The sequence below is a fragment of the Bos grunniens genome, chromosome X, assembly GCF_055505025.1.
Source record: "Bos grunniens cultivar Pamir isolate PY7600 chromosome X, Bosgru_T2T1.0, whole genome shotgun sequence".
NCBI classification, from domain to species: Eukaryota; Metazoa; Chordata; class Mammalia; order Artiodactyla; family Bovidae; genus Bos; species Bos grunniens.
This window is the reverse complement of record NC_141194.1, coordinates 8,853,869-8,875,554: the sequence shown is the minus strand read 5'-3', so window position 1 is coordinate 8,875,554 and position 21,686 is coordinate 8,853,869. Positions and strand designations below refer to the sequence as shown.

Here is a 21,686-nt window from a genome sequence, read left to right as displayed (position 1 = left end):
TAAAAAGTAGTAGTCCTCAAATAGGGGTGATCATGCCTCCCTGCCTGCAGGGGACATTTTCAGTGTCTAGAGATACTTTGGCTTGTCACAACTGCAGGAAGGAGATAATACTTTCATTTGGTGGGTAGATGCCTGGGATGCTGCTAAACATCCTGTGATGCACAGGATGGCCTCCACAACACAGAATTATTGGTATGACACCAAAATCACAAGCAAAATCAAAGCAAAAATAAACTATTGAGACTTCATGAAGCTAAAAACTTGTGAACAGAGAAAGAAACAATCAACAAAACAAAAAGGAAATCTAAAGGACAGGAGAAAATACTTGCAAACCACGTATCTGATAAGGGGTTAATATCCAAAATAGAGAAGGAACTCTAAGAACTCGGTAGCAAAACAAAAATGTATCTGATTTAAAAATGTGCAAAGGACCTGAATAGATGTTTTTCCAAAGAAGACATACAGATGGCCAACAGGCACATGAAAAGATGCTCAGCGCCACTATCAGGGAAATGCAAATAAAAACCATAATGAGGTATCACCTTATACCTGTTAGGATAGCTGTTATAAAAAAGACAAGAGGTAAAAAGTGTTGGCAGGAATGTAGAGAAAAGGAGCACTAGTACACTGTTAGTGAGAATGGAAATTGGCACAGACATTATCAAAAACAGTATGAAGGCTCCCCCCAAAATTTAGAATTAAAAACAGAACTACCACATGATCCAGCAATCCCACTTCTGTGTATATATCCAGAAGAATTGAAATCAGGGTCTCTAAGAGACATCTGCATTCCCATGGTCACTGTAGCATTATTCACAATAGCCAAGCTATGAAAACAACCTTAGTGTCCATCTGCATGGATGAATGGATAAAGAAAATATGGTGCATATATGTACAATGGAACGTTATTCAGCCACAAAAATTCCTACCATTTGAGACATTAATAGACCTTGAAGGAATTCTGTTAAGTGAAACAAAGCAGAGAAACACAAATACTGTATGATCTCACTTACTTGTGGAATCTAAAAAACCTGAATTCAGAAATAGAGAATAGATTGCTAGTTACCAGGGACCGGCAGTGGGGGGATGAGGAGGTGTTGGTCAAAGGATTAAAAACTTGTGGCTATGAAATAAATTTTGAGAGATCTAATGTGCAGCATGGTGACTTTAGGTAACAGGACTGTACTGTACACTTGAAAGTTGCTAAGAGGGTAGATCTTAAATGTTCTCATCACACACACAAAATTGTTCACTGTGTGAAGTGATGGAGGTGTTAAGTAATCTTATGATCATCATTTCACAATATGTGTGTGTATCAAGTTACCACACTGTACACCTTAAATTTGCACCATGTCAGGTATAGCTCAGTAAAGCTGGTGGGAGGATTATTGGTCCCCAAGTGTCAGAAGTGCTGAGACTAAGAAACCCTGCTATAAAAGGGAAGCAAATAACTCTGTTAAAGACAAGACTGTGTCTGCCCCTGGTCTGGGGTTGAGGGGAGGGTGTTATAATGCAGCCGAAGGACACTAGCAATATTCTATTCCTGATCTCAGTGATGGTTAGATGGGTATATGTTTTGCAATAATTCATTTAGCTGCACATTGTATGTTATTAATTTTTCTGTTTCAAAAATTTAAAAATACTCTTGGAGGTGGGTTGACAGGATAAGTAGGATGGAAGAGTATAGGAGGTGGGTTTGGAGGAAGAGGTTCCCCACCAAGAGGGTCCCATACCTGCTCTGTCCACGACAGGGCTGGGTGTGCAAGAAGGGCCTCGTCCTCTGATCTAAGTGCATTTTAGTTCTCGCATGGGCCTTTGGCTCCTCCTACACCCTGAAGCTGAGTTTGCTTTCATGGATTTAGATAAAGTTTTCCTTTAAAAAATGTAATCACCCTTGGGTTGGCATGAAATGTGGAAAATATTAACTCAGTTTATAGGCAGGCAGAGTAAATGCAAACAGGGATTTTAATTTAAATGTCCTGGCCGAGAGGGCAGCTGTCAGTACTGGAAATGCTGTAATATTTGGGGATAGGAAGTCATGAAAATGCCATTGATAGCGTGACATATTTTCTCTTAAAAGTGATGCTAGTAGAGGAACTCCTAGACATTATTTTTGAGTCCTCTCTGGGGAACACTGTAAACATCAGAGAAATTTATTTTAAAAAAAGATGACTAACCAAAAGAGAGCATTAGCTCATCAGGCTCTTAACCTAACCAGTGAATGATATGAACTTCAGCCTTTTCTGAAGTGAGGTTTTTATGTGTTCTCTTTGTCGCCCTCCATCACCCCAAAAGATCAAACCTGAATTTTGAAACCACCTGCCATTTAATGAATAGGTTAAATGACCTAGAACAATAACTGCAAATTATACGCACTTAGAATATTTATTGAATAAGTAACCTAGTTAATAGTTAAATAACATGGGAAGGATACTTGGAAGTAGAGATGTGCAAAAAAGAATTTTTTCTTGCTGCTGCTGCTAAGTCACTTCAGTCGTGTCCGACTCTGTGCGACCCCATAGACGGCAGCCCACCAGGCTCCCCCGTGGTGTTTAAAATACACCTTTAAATAGATTCAAATAAAAATAATGTGTGGAATTCAAATTGTTTAAGATTTTTATTAAATTATAGTTGATTTACAATGTTTCAGGTATACAGCAAAGTGATTCAGTTACACATATATATGCACACATATATTCTTTTTCAGAATCTTTTATATTATAGGTTATTACAAGGTATTGAATATAGTAATATGCATCTGTTAACCCCCGGTTCCTAATTTATCCCTCCCCCTTCTCCTTTGGTAACCATGTTTGTTTTCTACTCTTTCTGTTTTGTAAGTAAGTTCCTTTTTATCATTTTTTAAGACTCCATATATCCGGGAGTTAGTGATGGACAGGGAGGCCTGGTGTGCTGCGGTTCGTGGGGTCACAAAGAGTCGGACACGACTGAGCTACTGAACTGAACTGAACTGAATATAAGGGATATCATATGATTAAGTTGTTCAAGATTTAGCAGACCTCTTAGAGTTCTACACAATCTTCTAGATTCTTTGTCAAGTCTCGAAGAAATGGATTGAGAACTGAAGAGGTGCATAACTCACTCAGAGATGAATTGAAGAGTCTTGCAGCATGGACTGATGATTTCTTTTCTTAGATGCTTTGTCCTATCTCCTCAAACCTTTCAAACACAGAAAAAAAAAAAAAACAACAACCCTGTTGCCCTTGAAAATTTAAGTCCAACTTAGCAATGACAGTTTAGCAAGAAATCTGCTAGCAGACAGAAGTCATTCCTAAAGTGTAAGTACACAGTTTGGGGAGTGATGAATTATTTTGGGCTTACAACAATGCTGTTTAGTGACTTAATAAATTTTTCAAAGACAGAGTACAAACAAACTAAGATCTAAGATAACCCAATTTTGACCTGGAGGTGGCATCATGTTCAAGGATAATGATCAAAGCGCTATGTTTAAGTTTTTTTTTTTTAATCCAGGAACCCGATTATTATGGTGTGTATGTAGATAGATAGATAATGAAATTTTTTTTTTAGGGAAAGGGATTTTTAGCTTTGAGAGCTTAATGGCAGGTGTAACAGAGGAAGAAGTCATCAGGCTAGAGAGCTCCTCTTTCTAAATAGAGCACCAGGAAGCAGAGGTCGACATGGGGCATTTGCATATGCATCCCCTCCTTTGGCTGGCCCTCCAGCAGCACTCTGTTAAGGGTGCCGGGTAGTGAAGCTTGTACTGCTTCTCCTTGTTCTGAGGGTCTTTGATGACATAGCTCTAAGGGTTGCTTTCAGCAGCGGAGCAGAGTGAAAGTGAAGAGGGGACTTTAATGTGTTGTCTTTCCAGCTCTGCCTGGACGTGTCTGAGAGTAGGGAGGGCCTCTAAGGTGACTAGGTTCACTCTTTTCACCCACTCTGCAGAGGCAAAGGTGATCTGAGCAAGGCAGGCTGTAGGGAGGAGGAAAGTGAAGTCCCTCAGTCGTGTCTGACTCTTTGAGACCCCATGGACGGTAGCCTTCCAGACTTTGCAGTCCATGGGATTTTCTAGGCAAAAATACTAGATTGGGCTGCCATTTCCTTCTCCATGGGATCTTCCCAACCCAGGGATTGAACCCGGGTCTCCTGCATTGCAGACAGACGCTTTACCCTCTGAGCCACTAGGGAAGCCCGCAGGGAGGAGGAGACCTGGGCAAATGGTGAAACTGACTTTCTCTTAAGACTGGTAGCACTCTGGCTGGAAGTTCCTGGTTTGGGCAGGGGGTTGAGTTTAAATTTATTTTTGTTTCTTTGCTATTACAGTATAAAATACACATGGTGAAGGGTGTAAATTGCCCAAATCTGAACTGTACCATTCAGTGAATTTTTACACATGGGTGTCCTTGGGTAGCTGTCATACAGAATAGGATACAGAACATTTTCAGAACCCTAAAAGGTTCCCTTGCATCCCCTTCCCAGTGAGTACCACCTCCCCATCTTGGAAATCATGATTCTGGCTGCTATTGCCAGAGATCACATTTCCCTATTTAAGTTCAACATGTGAATTTCAACTTCTGAATAAATAAATGGAATCTTACAGTATGTTCTGTTTTTCAGTCTGATTTCTCTCTCTGAACACAGCATTTGTGAGAATAATCCATGTTGTTGTGTCCAACAGTAGCATTTTCCTGTCATTGCTGAGCAGTATGTATTCCCTTATATGGAGAGACCAAGGTTGGTTCATCACGCACCAGTTGATGGACATTTGGATAGTTTCCATATTACTGATTCTGTTTAATGATATTATGAACATTCTTGTCCATGAGAAGGACACTGGCATCCCTTTCTCTATATATTTACAAGTGGGGTCAGAGGGCAGGCATATGGTCAGCTCTAGAAGATGCAGTCTTACAGTTTTCCAGGCAGATGCACTGTCATGGTATCTAGTAGCAGATTCTTTAGGACACCTGAACCCCTGGCTTCACATTCTCACAGCTGTGAAGAATTGACACATGTGCATGCACGCTCAGTTGTGTCTGACTCTCTGCGACCCCATGGACTGTAGCCCACCAGGCTCGTCTGTCCATGGGACTGTCCAGGCAAGAATACTGGAGTGGGTTGCCATTTCCTTCTGCACAGGATCTTCCCTATCCAGAGATGGAACCTGTGTCCCCTGCATTGGCAGGGGGATTGTTTACCACTGAGCCACCTGGGAAGCCCCGAATTGACACAAGCCACTCACAAATCCAACCTCTACTTGATAGCCACCCCTCTTGGGCTTGGAATGAATGATTTCACAGAGTCTGGAGTTTCTCTACTCTGGTCCCAATCCCTACCTTTGTCCAGATGTAGCTTGTGAGAGGCTGCTGGCAAATCACAGAATATCAGGCCTGGGGAGGGACCTTGGCGCTCAAAGTGTAGGCTTCCACCAGGATATTGAGAAGTAGAAGTCAGTTTTAGGTGGCCTTGTGAATCTGCAGTGTGTGCTAAAATCATTCGGTTAATCTGGCAGCATTTGCAAATAGTGTGCGTTTCTTCTCTTTCCAAATCCTCGCTGTGTTGTTTTCTGATTTGCTAAGACAAAGAAAGGAGGGTTCCGAGCACTCCCCCCACCCCCAACTCAGCTCCATCCTGGCACCCACGCTAGTCTTCAGTGCCAGCTGAATTCCTGCAGATTTTCCAGGACTCCCCCGTGCCGCCGGGTTCTCTAGACATGCCCAGGTCCTGCACGCCCTCTGGGACTCAGTTGGCCCGAAGTGGTGTGGCCGAGCAAGCCTCCAGCCCGGCCTCCCTCTCCCCAACAGCTCCCCGAGGCAGCTGACTTGGCCCCTCTCCGGCCTGCCCCCTCCTGAGGTTCCCGCCACTGAGATTCTCTCAGAGGAAGGCTTTCCAAAGACTGAAACTCCACCCTCGCCGGGGGCCGGTTCCGAATCGGCTTTCGGCGTCAGGCCCACACCTCCTTCAAAGTTAGTCAAAGTCTCTTTCTTGGAAACCCAAGCTCTCTCCCTCTCGCTGGTGGTGAAGGCGTTAGCAGCCCCGGCCCTGGCATCCCGGGGCCCGTGGGCTCGGGGAGGGGCGGGGGTGGCAGGAGTTCGGAGCGCCGGCCGCCCTGACACCTGTCGTGGGCGCGCTCGGTCGCTGTAGCCCCCAAACAGCTGGCAGCGGCGGTCGAGACTGGGGCCCGGCAGGAGCGGAAGGAATTAAACGCCCGCCCATCGAATTTGACTCGGCCTCTCCCTCCTCCTTCTCCTCCTCCTCCTCCTCCCCCTTCGCCGTCGCCTCCTCCCTGTCCCCACCGGCTCCGCGGCGGGACGCTGGTGCCCCGGACGCTTTGCACCGCGCTCTGGGCGCAGGGAGCAGGGCTCGAGTCCGGGGGCTGCCCGAGGATGGCGGTAAAATAGGGGGACCCCGAAGAGGCGCCACGACCCCAGCCTGAGCCCCAGAGCCTGCTACTCCTCCCCCGGTGGCGACATGGGGGACCCGGTGAACCGCGAGAAACCGCAGCTGCACTATGCGGTGAGTGTCCCGGCGCGCGCAGAGGCGACAGGGGGCGCCACACGGCCGACCTGCGGGGACGGCGCGGAGTTGAAAGGATCCGGGGCTCCGCAGAGGTCCTCGGTGTGTGATTGGGGCGGGGGGCGTTGGAGAGTGCCGCCTGCATCACCCCGAGTGTCACCTGTTCAGAAACTCGGATGCCCCTTAGAAGGGGAACCCCCACTCCCAGAGCCCGTGGTCCTCTGCCCCGCGCAGTAGTCACTGCGTTTGGGGTAGGGGACTGGACCTTGCCGCCGCCTCTCTGGCCAAGGCTGAGAAATGGGACTCCCGGGGCTGGGCCCAGGTTCGCCCACCCAGTCTTTGGTGAGATACACCGCAAGAACCCACAGAGAACTGGACGGGAGGCTGGGCGGCTTGGCGATCCCAGCGTGTGACCAGTGGACCCTCCGGAGAAGCCCTGCAAGGCGCTTTGGGGTGCCTCTGGTTTGCTCCTTGGAAAGGGGGCGTGCATTTCCCTAGGAGTTTGTAGCGGGACACAAGGTTGCACATTTTCTGATTTAATATAAGAAGGTGGTAGGGTGTCATGTGTTGGTGGCCTCTCTTCCTGTTGCCTCAAATATTGCACATTTCTTGGGGTCCTACTGTATGCCAGGCACTGCGCAGAGCTGGGGACCGCAGGACACACGAGACATAAAACTCGTGGAGTTTGCCTCCTTTAAAGAAGGAGTCAAGATTTCTAAGTGAATGATGGGACCGACCAGATCCAGATTGTAGACGGAGTTTCTTTTTGAGAAAGAGAGAAGACTTAAGAAAGAAAAGTCCAATGAACATAGAGATGTTTCTGAGGAATGGGTACTACTTGTGAAGATTCTGAGCACCGCCTCCAGGAAGCCGACAGGGATCTGTTTTAGTTTACCCCAGTCTTTGGCCATGTCTCTGTGGTAGATGTGTGGCTTTGACATGGGGCATTGCAGTTGTTCTGGCATCTGCTACTTTACTGAGTTCTCTCTGACATGATTTTCACTATTGAGATGCAACATTCTGGGGGCTGACTTTCAAAACTAGGGAGAATTAAGACGGAAAGTTAGGGATCATCAATATTTATAATAAGGCACAGGCAGTTATCTGCTGGGAATTCGTGTCCTCCACAATGCACTCTCCACATTTAAAAAAGGGAAAGCTTTCAAGAAAGGAGTCGAGGTGAACAGGGGTGGTAGGTGCAGAGATCCCGGGGAGCTGCTCCAACTGGTTCCCGGGGCGTAGTAGAGTGGCTGGTTGCAGACGGGGCGGGGTTGGGGGGGACATGACAGGTTGGGCTCACCGCGACCTTCTGGGGTTTCACTTTGCTGCGCTGGAAAAAAAAAAAATGAGGGCCTGAATTAGGAAATTCTTAAGGTTCCTTCTCAGGCACCCGTTCTAGGAACCTATGACGGCTCTTTCTCTAGTTTTGCCAGCATTATTTGCCTTGAAATGCTCAGTGAGACACTAGTAAGTTACTAATGCCTGTTCTTTTTTTTTTTGAGACACCAGCGGCTCAGAGATTTGCCTTTTAAAGCGGTATTAAGGGCAACCAGTTTTCAGCAGAGGTTTCTTTGCACAGAAAGATCTAGGGTCTGTGCTCATTATGTCTAATCAGCATCTCATCCCACTACCTTCTTCTGATTTTGAACTGTGTGCTGGTGCCCTTTGAATTGTAATCTGAGGTGTCAATATCATTTACAAGGTAAGGGAGGAAAGGTGAGAAGTGACTCCTTAAAAAAAAATCTATTCGTTGTATGAATGATTATTGCCTTAATTATGCAAATACACTCAATGCATCACGAAACAAATTAAAAATGATTTTCAATCAGATGTCTCATTTTCCTAAAAGCAAAAACTTAAAAGTCAAGCAGATGTTAATGCCTCCTCTTGCTCTCTGAAGATATGCTGATGAAATCACCCTGTATTCTAGCACAGATGACTATATACGTATTTTCTGATTTAAGACTCAGAAGGACGATTCCAGAGAGAATATGTTGGCTCTCAGGTCGAAAGAAGTCACCCCGGTCCTCTGAAACATGCATTAGAATGACAAAGCAGCAGCGCTCAGCAGCACTGTATCAGTCACAAGTCAAAAGAATGTTCTGTATTAAGTGTGACCCATTGTTTTTCATATTAACATAACCCTCTATGGCTTAAGATTTTTCTAACGCTGCACTCTTTGTCTGCTTCCCCCACAGTGATTGAGGTAATTCCAAGAGCTTCTTTTGCCTTTTTGCATAAATATTCCACTTATTTTGCCCAACTTGGTTTTGCCCCATTGTGTATTATCCTGGAGTCCTGGAGGCTGTTTTTTTTTTTTTTTGTCTTCATCTTCTAGAAAAGAATTATCCTCAGGTGTCCTCAGTACCTCTTGCCTCCTCTGAAATCTAATCCAGGGGCAAGTAATACTCTTTCTTCAGTGCTTTTTTTTTCATTTGGCCAAGGGGACACTGTATTTAAGAAATCAGTGGCTCACCTTTTACTCAAATGTTCATCAAACATTTTTGTGGGCCAGGTATTCGGCCATTTTTCCAAAGATGATGAAATAGTGAAAATCTTAGGAATTGCTATGAGTTCTTCACTCATCTTTTCAAACGGTCCTAATAGTGACAAAGAGAGAAATACAAAACACTTAAACAGAGAAGAGCATCCTGCATTTATAAAATCAGTTAGCACTTTCCTGAAGTATAGCACAACTGTCTTGTTTTATCATCAAAACAAAAATGCAGCCAACATTTTCCTCCCAACCTTTCCTCCCACGGTTTTCCCACATGGAGTTTATGGTGACTCCATCCTCCCAGCTGGGTGTCATCCTTTGATGCCTTTTGGTGACTTGGTAAACTTCGTATTTTGAAAATCCTGCTTTGGTCCCAGGTGAGGAGGTGTCAAAGTGCACGCTTCCTGGCATTTGGACCAGGGAGAGATGAAGGAGACGCTCTCTACCTCAACTGAGCTGGAGGTTGAGTGCAGTCAGCATATTTTAGAGATGCTTAAGACACTGAACTAGCCAGACTGCATTTGGAGAGGCTATAGAGGGTTTTTTGGGCTCCAAAATCACTGCAGATAGTGAGTGCAACCATGAAAATAAAAGACACTCCTTGGAAGGAAAGTTTTGGCCAACCTAGATAGCATATTGAAAAGCAGAGACATTACTTTGCCAACAAAGGTCCGTCTAGTCAAGGCTATGGTTTTTCCTGTGGTCATGTATGGATGTGAGAGTTGGACTGTGAAGAAAGCTGAGCCCCGAAGAATGGATGCTTTTGAACTGTGGTGTTGGAGAAGACTCTTGAGAGTCCCTTGGACTGCAAGGACATCCAACCAGTCCATTCTGAAGATCAGTCCTGGGTGTTCTTTGGAAGGACTGATGCTAAAGCTGAAACTCCAGCACTTTGGCCACCTCATGCGAAGAGTCGACTCATTGGAAAAGACTGATGCTGGGAGGGATTGGGGGCAGGAGGAGAAGGGGACGACAGAGGATGAGATGGCTGGATGGCATCACCGACTTGATGGACATGAGTTTGGGTGAACTCCGGGAGTTGGTGATGGACAGGGAGGCCTGGCGTGCTGCAATTCATGGGCTCACAAAGAGTCAGACACGACTGAGCGACTGAACTGAACTGATAGAGGGTCAAGGATGACATGCACAAATCAGTGCTTGCCTGGCAGCACTCCTAGAGAAACTGCAGCTTCTCACTGTTATTGTCTTAAACACGTTGCAAAGTGTTTGGACACTGTCTGTGTCAATTTCAGCCTCAAGTCCAGCTGGGCGGTTAGGTTTTCTATTTGGTGGTTGAAGAAATCCAAGTTTAGAGTGGTGGAGTTCAGGGTGGCACAGGTGGAGTTAGTGACAGAACAGAGAGTTTTATGCACATGCCCTGATCCCACAGAGCTCATTTGACTCAGAAAATTGAGTTAGAAGAGCCAAATTCTCCTCCCTTCTTCCTCTTTTGTCACTATAATAAACCAACAATCAAATATCCTACTTTCAGTGACTTAATGTGACCCTTCATATCATTGAATTACACAGCCAGATAGCTCTTTAATTGGACTGCTATAGACAAAACCCCAAATTTGCACATCCATTAAGTTGAATGCCATTTTGTCTTGCGTTTCTCAGCCTCAGCAAAATGAGTGTTTTGAGTAGGATTGTTCTTTGTTGTGGGGCTGTCCTGTACTCTGTACAATGTTTAGCAGAATCCTTGATATCCACCTACAAGATACCTGTACCATAGCCCCACCCACCCCAACTTGTGATACCCAAATGTATCTCCAGACAGGGCCAAATGTCCCGTAGAGGGCAAGATTGCTCCCATGGAGACCCCCTGGTCTATCTAATTTTCATGTATATTTTTAAGAAAATGTAACATTTACTGTGTAGCGAGACTGAGAAAGAGAAGACAGAGTAAATCTTCTGAATATTATATATATTCTATTCAAAGAACATGCAGAACTTCAGAGAAAGACCAACACAGAGATTCAGAGAGAGCCTCAAATGCATCCCGAGTGCTGGGGGTATAATAATGAGTCAGCCTAGTTTCACTGATCGTGGCCTTAGCAGTGTTCTCCCACTCTTGTTGGGCCCCCAAAAGTCAGATCGCTTGGCCTGAGTTAAAGATTACCTTAATCTGGGAAAAGATGAGGAAAGCATCTTTCCTCATATGCTTTCTTGCATTAACTCCAAAGAGAATATTGCAAACCTTGATCATCTACCAAGGTCTTGTGACAAATGCCTAATTTCATGACAATCTGTGCAATTGAGTATGGTGACTTCAGTAGAATCACTACACTGAATATTAATTTTAGAACAAATTATCAGAGGCGTCTTGGAACACCTTATGGAATACTGTTATCTCCAGCATCTCCCTGGAGGCACTCACTTATTTTCACCCTCTTTTTTGTGAAAGAGAAACAATAAGGTTTCATGTTGCTGCCTGTAAAGATAAGTCTACAGATGGGTTACGTGTCTTCTGTTCACTGAGGTGTGGCAAAAAGCAAGGGGCTTAGGCTCTGATTTGGGACATCCCCCCATGAAGTCCAGATGTCAAGATGCAGCCATTTTTGTCCCTTGACTGGTCCACTTCTGAGCTTCTCTGTTGCTGACATCACTTCCTGTTTGGTGCAGTCCCTATCCTCTGTGCTCTTGACCACAGCCTCGTTACTAACCGCTGACTCTTTCCTTGCTCTACTTATGGTTCCTCCTCCCTAAGGAACCCACTGGAAGGGCTAAGCTGCTTACCCTGGCAGGGAGCCTTTCCTCACCCAAATCTGTTGAGGTCTTATTATGAAAGTTTCCAAGTTTGCTTTCTATGAACATTTGATTCTGAAAGACTTTAAAGCCATTAAGTCTACTTAATAATTCAGTGGTGTTGGTTACAGGACGCGTGTGTGTGTGCTCAGTTGCTTCAGTCGTGTCCGATTCTTTGTGACCCTGTGAACTGCAGCCCACCAGGCTCCTCTGTCCGTGGGATTCTCCAGGCAAGAATACTGGAGTGGGTTCCCATGCCTTCCTCAGGGGATCTTCCCGACCCAGGGATTGAACCCGTCTCTTTGCATTCCGGGTGGATTCTTTACTGCTGAGCTGCCGGGGAAGCCCCTGATTACAGGCTATTCTTTGGTAATTCCAAAGACACCCAGAACTGGGCACCTTTGCAGCACTGAGCTGATATGGATCAGTTATCATCCATCAGTTCTGCCAGTATAGACATCTTAGGAAATTCAGCGGAATTTGTACTGGCCTGCTGCATGGCTCAGAATTCACTTTTATAATACTCTGCTTGCTACTCATTTGTCTCCTCACAAAAGCCCAGATTTTGCAAGTTACAAATCAGAGGGAGATTATTGAATCACCTTAATTAACACCTCTACTAATCATGGATACCTTTTCCATTCCCCATCCCCACCTCCCAACACACTTTCTTTTCTGCTGCCCTAAGTTTTTCCTGAATATAACCTCTTTGGTTTGGAACTCTCATCATCTTAGGAAGCCACATCTCCCATCCTTCAAAACACTTCATTTTTTTAATGTTATTTATTTAGTTATTTACAGCTGGGTCTTCGTTGCAGTGTACAGACTCTGTTGCTGCCTGTGGGCTTGCTCTAGTTGTGGCAAGCAGGGGCTACTCCCTAGTTGTTGGGTGCGGTCTTCTCACTGTGGTGGCTTCTCTTGTGGAGCACAGGCTCTAGGGCACGCGGGCTCAATAGTTGTGCACAGTCTCAGTTGCCCCGCAGCATGTGGCATCCTAGTTCTCAGACCAAGGATCGAACCATGTTCCCCTCATTGACAGATAGACTCTTAACCACTGGACCACCAGGAAAGTCCCTCAAAACACTTGTTAAGCACCACTGCTGGTTGATGAACAATCAGATTTCTGTTGCATGTTGTGTAGCAGAAATATCTGTTAATCATAAGAAAACAGATACTACCCTTGGTCTCAGTCCTTTCTAATCATAAACTTGTATTATTTACTTTTCCTGTTCCCCACCTGGTGATGACTCTGAACCAAATACACTTGAGTCTCAGCTTGGTCGTGATATTATTGTCCAGTTGTATGTGCTCTTCACTGGGTGTTTGGTTTCTCACCTGCCCCTCACCTGTATCACTCTTGGCCTTTCCTGCCTCAGTAAATGGTCAGTGACTTGGTGAGCTGCCCAAGCCAGACACCTAGGGGTCATCCTGAAGCCCTCCCTTTCCTGCATGCCCCACCTTGAATCTGGCCCTGCCAGGTCTGTTTTCACAGCACTCTCCAAATTCATCCTCCTCTTTCCACCTGCACTGCTGTCATCTATACCCGAACACACAGCAGCCATCATCCTCACTAAGACAACATGGTAACCCTATAGTCCAGTCGTGGGACCAGTTGAGATCTTTTTTAAAAAATGAGATTGTGTCATTTCAGTGCTTAAAGCTCTTTGACTGGTTTCCATTACACTTAGACTAATACCTTCATCTATGACCTTGGCCTTCCAAGTCTTCCTACATAAATCTCCCTGGTTCCTAACACCCTCCCTCAGCTTGACACTGCTCAGCCACATCAGTGTACTTTTAGTTCCTCAAATGTGACCAGCTCTTTCCTTCCCTGGACCTTTGTTCCTGCTGTCTCTTCTGCCTTGGATGTTGTGTGGGTCTCTCTCTATATATATCCTATAAGTTGTGGGGGAAAAAACTCACTTCCTCGACTGCTCTCTCCAAAGTGCTTCTGAGTCCATCAATTACCATTGATCATAGCACACCAGATGCTGCATTCATTGTCTGCTCCACTACTTGGTATTATATTATACGTGTTAGACTCCCTACGTTCAGGGCAAGGACCTCATCATTCTTTTCCCATGATATTCCCACTGTCTAGAATGGGTCCTGCTACAGGATGGGCACACAATAAACATCTATGAGGAAATGAATTTGGCTACTTGAGTGGTTTCACCTATACACATCACAATCCACAGTGGATTCAAAACTTCACTCATCATCAGCTGGTGATTGCAGAACATACTGGCTTGAGGGCTTCACCCAATTTCCACTAAATGAGAATCTTCAAGGCTGACGCTTGGCATCAGTGATTCTGACAGCAGCCATGTTTGGAAACCACCAATTGATTGAAATACATGGTGGACCACGTACTGTTCAAGAAGCCTCTACAAAGTCTAGATTCAGCGGGAAGGGGATCCAGAGATTTCAACGTAGGGCTTCTCCTGAGGTGACTCTGAGGTAATGGAGTACCAGTTTTCAGAGAGGTCTTTTGTTTTGTAACCTGGCATTTTCATTTCAGCTGAATGCACTAAGAGTACAGGAGGCATAAGAATGCTTCCTCTCCCATAGCATGAGGGCAAAAATGTCCCTTAGCATCTGTTTTCTAGGTAATCTAAGCCAGTGGTTCTCAACCAGGGGACACTGAGAAATGCCTGGAGGCATTGTTGGTTGTCACAACTGGCAAAGGATGCTACTGGCATCTAGTAGTTAGAGACCTGAGTTGCTGCTCAACATCGTGCACAGCACAGCCTAACAGGATTGTCCATTGCCAAAGTCAGTAGTGCTGAAATTAAGAAACCTTGCCTTAGATTTATCTCTGTAGACATCAACATCTTTCTGTTTGTGAGGTTCATTTTGTATTGTGCTCTCTCAAATGAATTGTATGTCTTTCCCTGCTGTTTAAGAGTGAGACAAAATGTGACTTACCTCTTCCAGATGTGAGTGAATCATGACTATGAGCATCATGTTTCACACCGTGGGGGAAGGGTGATGGTGGACCTTCTAGAAGCCTCACTGCCTTGGGATTTTCTTCTTCACTCCTCAACTCCTGATGCCCTTTGTCATCTTGGATCTTGTTTTTAAACGTTTCCTGTCTTCTCTCTTGTGTCAGCCTTCAGGTGACTTCTTGATGCATCAGCATTTAACGATCTTGTCTCAGTTCACTACCTCTATTCTGAGATAGCTGGAATAGCAGTTTATTAAACATGGTAGTCCTGGCTCTAGAATTCATTTCATTTCAGTTCAGTTCAGTCACTCAGTCATGTCCAACTCTTTGTGACTCCATGGACTGCAGCACACCAGCTTCCCTGTTCATCACCAATTCCCAGAGCCTGCTCAAACTCATGTCCATCGAGTCGGTGATGCTCTAGAATTAGTGATCATCATCTCCCAACTGATGTGAGGAATTCTCCGAAAACCTGCATGCTTGGATGTTGGGTCCATGACTGTAGGTGAGTGGAGAGCTAGGGTCTGTCACTCTCCAACAATCACTTGTTGAGGATGTGATACAGACTGGCCTGCTCTGGGGGAAATGCAAAGGCACTGAAAGAAAAACAAAAGTGAGAAGGAGAAAGTTAGCTTCTCCCAGCTCTTCTCTCTCAATTCCATCCTGGTTAAAAATCTCCCAGTCAAGACACACCTCCTTGGTCCAATGTGGGCCCCTCGCCAACACAGGAGGACAGAGTGACAAGATCAGTCAGACTTGAGTCATTGCCCACTGCTATTGCTAAGGAGGCAAACTGACTCAAAGGCATTGGATTTAACAGAATAAGTGCTTAATTCCTTTTCAAAATTTTAAAAATTATATGATTTTCTATGATCTTCATCATCCTATGATTTGTACTCAGACTTAAATGGTTTCTAACTATCCTTGTTTCTCTATATTACTTCTTGGAGTGGCAAAGTCTTACATGGCAGCATCTGATTGGCTGGAACAGGCCATATGATTTCATGTTAATTTTAAAGGGAAGAGAGAAGGTCTCCCATTAGGAATTTCATAGTCGGAGATATGGACTATTGGCCGATAATTCTATATGATATATTGCCTTGAAATAGCAGTTTGCATGATGAAGGGTTAATAAATGAACAAATGTCAACTGCAAAAAAAAAAAAAAAAAAAACCCACAAAACTCCCAATCAGCCCAGGGTGGCAGGTGTGTTGGCATTCTATCTGTCACTGACAAGGATTGTGGGGCCCCTTCTCAAGCCCTGGCCACATTGGTGAATGTTATTTAGCATGGCCTGTCTTAGATTGTAAGTTCTGAAGTAATAGGGGAGTAAATAGTTTTAAAAGTCTTAGGAGCTTGCAAAATTTTGGACTAAGATCAGCAAGGTTTACAAATGAATACAGTTATTTAATATCTTTTAATGTACCTTCTCAGATTTTCTGGTTCTAATCTTATTTTCAAAAGACCAACTATTCTGATTTGTTTTATTCTTAAGTACTTTCTGAATACTTAAAAACTTAAAGATAGATCAAATGAAACAATAAGGACTACCACCCATCCTTATATGGTACTGCTTTCTCTGTCTTTATGGTGACTGCTTGGATGTGGCTGTGGGATACATCTCAGTTTGGGTAAATTATACACAAAGAACGAAACTACTTTACTCAAATATGAGCAGTGTTGATGAGGGCTCTTTCCTTGAAAGATGTCATGATCCTTTGAAATGAAAATAAAAACCGGTCAGGATTTTCTCTCCTTTTTTTTGGTTGTTTGACACACTCTTAGAATTCTTCCAAGTTAAATTTGTATAGTAAAATTTGAGTGTTTGGAGTGCCAAATACATTAGATTTCTGAGATGAAGTTTTCAGAGGAATTTAGAGTTATGGCTTTGGGGAAAAGTTGCCATGGAAACAGCAAAAGATGTTCAGATGAATCAATTTTAAAAATATTTTTTGAATGACCCCTTTCTATAGCTGATTGAGATCTTGGTAAAGAAAGGTGTCCATCCAAGTGAAATAAAGAGGCTAAAAGTATGTCACCAGTGTGCGGAGCAGTTTGGTTGTGTATTTGCTGAGCTCCCCTGTGCCAGGGAACACAGGGCATGAGCTCTGCCCATCAGGACAGGACTCTTGGACATCGCTCTGTAGTCCTTACTTAGCAGTGCCGTTTTAATTTAGTGCTGTTTTAATTCAATCCACAGAGTAATAATCGTTTAGCAAGAAAATGGGATGTCAGGTTTGCTGAGGGAATTTGAAAATGGTCACACCTAGTATTATTTATGTGAGTATTTATGCACATGACCTGTAACAGTCCCATTATGATGTCAGTTTGATGGTCTGAGCAGAATGTAAACCACAGTCTTAACTTCAGTCTCAAAAGATAAGGTGTTCTCCCACCTTAGCTACTGACTCACAGAGAAGGGCATTGTATCCATAAGAATGTGACAGGAAACAGATGCGACACTCAAAAATGCCTAATTTAAGGAAAGGACTATTAACCAGAATCAGCAAGGGGCGGTAAGGTACATAGAAATTAGCAGTGGGGAAGCCGTGACTGCAGGGAGACAGAGAGGGTCCAAAACCTCTTGTTGACGACCCACCTCACAGGAAGGGACCCTGGAAAGGTACCCAGTGAGGACTGCAGCAAGGGCAAGATATAGAGAAGCAGGGATGGAGTGGGATGAGAGATGAATATTCTGACCTCTTGGTCTTCTGCTCACTCATCTCCTTCTAGTACTAAATCCAACAAAATCCACTGAGATCAGTTTCAGAGGGCAAAGGCCAACGCAGAGAAGGGAGGACATTGTTTGCTTTGTTTTGGTAGACATGGGGGAGAATTGGCAAACAGAAAATTCATCATATGCATGTCAGTCTTGTTTGAAGTTTAATTGCATTATGAAAGACCCTAAATTCCTGAGTATATAGAGGACTCCCAAACTGCTTACAGTGGCTCTTTCCTCTCCCCATGGGTTATCTATATTACCATATTTAAGCTAGTAATGTGTCATGCCAACTCCATCTGTATATGATGTGCATGCCTTTAATATTCAAAGCTTGTTACTTTCATTATACAGTGATGTATTTACATAGGTATTGTAATTAATTTAAAATCAAGAAACTCCATACTTAATTCAGAAATGCTTTGATCTAAATTTATTAATACAAACTCAAACTATAATAAATTCCTTTTCCTCTATAACCCTGGGGATACTTTAATGTCTTTTCTAAAGAATGATAAAGGAAGAATGGATTTAGTTTTTTTCTGGTTGATGGGTAAAGAGTTTTAACCCTTAAAGTTATACATCAACACCAATGGGTTAACCTGTGCTTTATTCTCATTTCTGTCTGTTGGTAAAGGAGTGCTTGCAGCTGAAGACTGTACTCCAGTAATTTAGCAGAGAGAAAGCTCCCATTTCAACCTTGACTGCAGAAAGGGCCTTTCGTTCTTAAGTTAGTTCCTCCTCAAGGCCCCTGTGTTTCCACTTTCATAACATCCATCTTACATGTAAATTGCATCTTTAAAGATCGTATTCATTATAGAACTGAAAAATCCAAAGAGACAGAGACCAGAACCAGGGCCCATGTCTAGACTCCATCTCCTTGGTCACATGAGGCATGTGCCTGGCACTTGGTGTGTTCTTGAATGTCAGCCAAATTAATCAAGAACTTAATGCTCTTAGAAGTACTTAGACTGATTTACCATCTTAATAATAATAACAGCCAATACTTACTGAATGCTTTCCATGAACTCTGGACATATTGCCTGTAGTATCTCATTTAATCCTTTAAAGACCCCTGTTAGGTAGGTCCTATTATCATTCCCACTTACAGGATGAGGAAACTAAGGCACTGAGTTTGGATCTCTTTCAAGGTCACAACAGCTAGTAAGCAGTGGAACCAGGACTCAAGTCCTCATTGGTTTGATTGCCAAGTCTCAGTGCTTGAACCACTGCATGGTGGCTGACTGCAAAATGACACTGGGTTGGGATGTTACCTTTAAAATGACAGTTTTAAAAGCTTTTTATTTTGTAAATATTCTAGAGTCGTAGGAAGTTGCAAAAGTAGAGTAAAACCAAGATAGACCATGTACCCTTTATCCAGCTTCCCTCAATGATAGCATCTTCCATAATTACAGTACAGTTTCAAAATCAGGAAATTCACATTGGTATAATGCTGTCAACCTGACTATAGACCTTGTTCATGATTCACCAGTTTTTTACATGCATTCCTTTGTATTTTGTGAGGGATGGAGGGACAGTCAGGAGGAAGGAGAGAGAGACCGAGAGATGTGCGGGCAATTCTATCACATGTCTAGATTGGCGTATCTGCCACCACACTGAAGATATGTGACTGTTTCATCGCCACAGAAGAGCTCTCTCATCTACCCCTCTGTAGCCACACCCACACTACCTCCTACCTCCTTCTCTAATCCGGGCAACCACTGACCCGTTCTTCATAAAATGCCACCTTTTAAATTACTTCCTCTGTCCTTCTGGCACAGTGGGAACATTCCTATCTCCATCGATCATTTATGTCAGAAAGGTCCAGAGACCTAACAGAAGAAAGTTAAGATGAATTGACAATGAGATCAGAGAGGGTTTTGGAGTTCTTGTTGTTAGTAACATATACAACCACAAATGAAGAACATCCTGTTTGGTATTTTTAGCTGAGCATTGTGGTTATTTTGTAATTCCAACTGTTGTGTTTTCTTTAGCAAAGTGCTTTTGATTGAAACAGCACAGAATTTAGCTCCTGCATGAATGCTCCATGCTCCTTCTCTGCATGGCTGTTCTAATGGAACATCCATTTCAGGAATGACAACTGCATGGTTGAACTTGCAGCCGCCTGGGAAAGGTACGGGAGAGCAGGCACTGTACCGTCCAAAGGTATTTATGAACAAGGATAAACACAAGTCCCACATGCATTTGCAGTAGCCATGACCCAGTTGGGCAGCACAATTGTTGTATAAACCCTGATGTTAATGGTACACATGAATTTTTATTCATTCGATTCGAAGGGAGTGGCAGTTCATAGACCTCTCTTGGGGAAACGGTTGAACCTTATCAAGATTAGCTGGTTCAAAAAAAACCTTAATAGCTGTTTTTATTCAGGATGGCTGCAGAGTGAAACCTTATCATTCGGGACACAGTTCAAAAGACTTCCTGCACTTATTTGGTTCCCACTATTTAAAAAAAAAAAGTTGTAAAAAGAGCTGATGCTGTCTGATTCTTCTAACATAGGCCCACTTATTGGATACTTAAATTATTAGTTTTTACTAATTATCAGTTTTACTATATGATTTGCCTTGATCTTTATTAGAAACGGAAAATATTTTTTAAAACCTTGACATTCTTAGACCAACCTATTGCTTTCAATTCAGTAGGCAGGGAAAGCCCTCATTACCCTGTGGGTCCTTCATATCCCCTTGTAGAGACTATAGGAAAAACCTGGGTGTGAAGAGCTATGGGGCCTTCCAGGAGATTTCTTCACTGGGGGACACTATTTTATTTTGGATATCATTAAAAAGGAATGAAATAGAGAACTCCTGCCATGCATACACATGTGCACACAGACACACAAAATGGTGCTTTATGCTGTGTTATCGAAAATGTAGAATTGTGTTTCTTTCAGTTAGCTATTGCCACACTAAATTGCTGCATAAAAAAGCTACTTTGAAAATCAATGGTTTAAAACACCCATCACTTACTGTCACAGACGTGTGGCTTTATCTGGCAGAACTCAACTGCTGGACCTGAGGTCAAGCTGCCAGCCCTACAGGGCTTGACTTCTTGACGATTCCATTCTACATGTGTTTATTCTAGGACCTAGGTTGGTGGGGCAGCATTAATTTGGAGAAGTGCGGATGCACAATATGACAAGTGGAATTGACTAAGGATTCTTAATGCGCAGGCTGAGCTCAGGCACACTCTCATCTCTACCCATCTACCATGAGCAAGGCAAGTCATGACCAAGCCTAATGTCACTGAGTGAGGAAATATACTTCCTCCATGATGGGGCCATGGCAGGGGTATGAGCACAGTAAGGGGTGAAGAAATAGGGCAAATCAGTCACTTTCCCACAGTATGTAATCAAAGTTTGAAAATACTGACATGTTTAAGAAGATGCAAATCTATCTCAATTTTTTCCTATTTGCTCAATGATTCCTTTCTGTTATGTATCAATATGTATTTCCTTATGACCTAATTAAGCAAGAGAGGCAGGATAATGGGAAGATCCTTCTGATACCAGTCTCCACAAATCCACATTGATTGGATATATACTGAATAGATATTGAGGGAATATTATAGAAATAGACTGAATCTATTAACATTTAACCAGAATCGTCACAGTCTTCCTCTGTGTCCTTGGGCTTAGCAACACTGGTTCCTCAATATATTAAAAGGAAAACATTCACCTCCCGGGAGATTTTTTAATTCGTTTTAATTTACTAGTGTCACTTTACAAAGATTTATAAATTTGGCTCCCGTTTTTAAAACCGTCTTCTGAGATTGTGGATGAGGTCATTTACAATAAGAAGAAACAAATATAAATACCGTAGTTCAAACAAATCAGAGCCAACATTTGGAAATTAGCTGATGAGTTTGATCAACTTTGCTATGTACATGGATAAACTAAATTAAAAATAATGCACACACACAGAATTTCCTCTCTGAATTTAAAACCTTTGCCCTGTCTTCCTCTAGCAAATCAACTGACTGAACAGTTGCCAAATACCATTTTGTTTTTCAGTTTGCTCTGTAGGTGGTCATACCTAGTAGAGCACCCACCATATCACAGTCACTCAGTTGTCTAAGTTGGAGGCCAGCAAACTACGGCCCATGGACCAAATCTGGGCTGCTGCCTGCTTTTTTTTTTTTTTTAACAGCCTGCAAGGTAAGAATAGATAAGTATTGCATTTTGAAATAGTGGGAAAAAATGCAAAGAAGACTAGTTCATCACATGTGAACATTATATGCAATAAAAATTTTGTGTCCATGA

At 43.4% G+C, this 21,686-nt stretch overlaps 1 protein-coding gene across 5 annotated transcripts in view; it reads left to right on the top strand.

Moving 5' to 3' along the window:
• The window catches only part of ARHGAP6 (Rho GTPase activating protein 6), a 541,445-nt gene that overhangs the window by 256,081 nt on the left and 263,678 nt on the right, over positions 1-21,686 (top strand). For 2 of the 5 annotated variants that reach the window (XM_086386895.1, XM_086386894.1), the window contains exon 1: positions 5,871-6,495. The exons of the other annotated variants lie outside the window; for them this stretch is intronic. In XM_086386895.1, coding sequence (XP_086243021.1) covers positions 6,451-6,495 — 45 coding nt within the window. In that variant the 5' untranslated portion in view covers positions 5,871-6,450. Of the gene's footprint in view, positions 1-5,870; positions 6,496-21,686 lie in introns of those variants that run through there. 5 annotated transcript variants of the gene reach the window in all.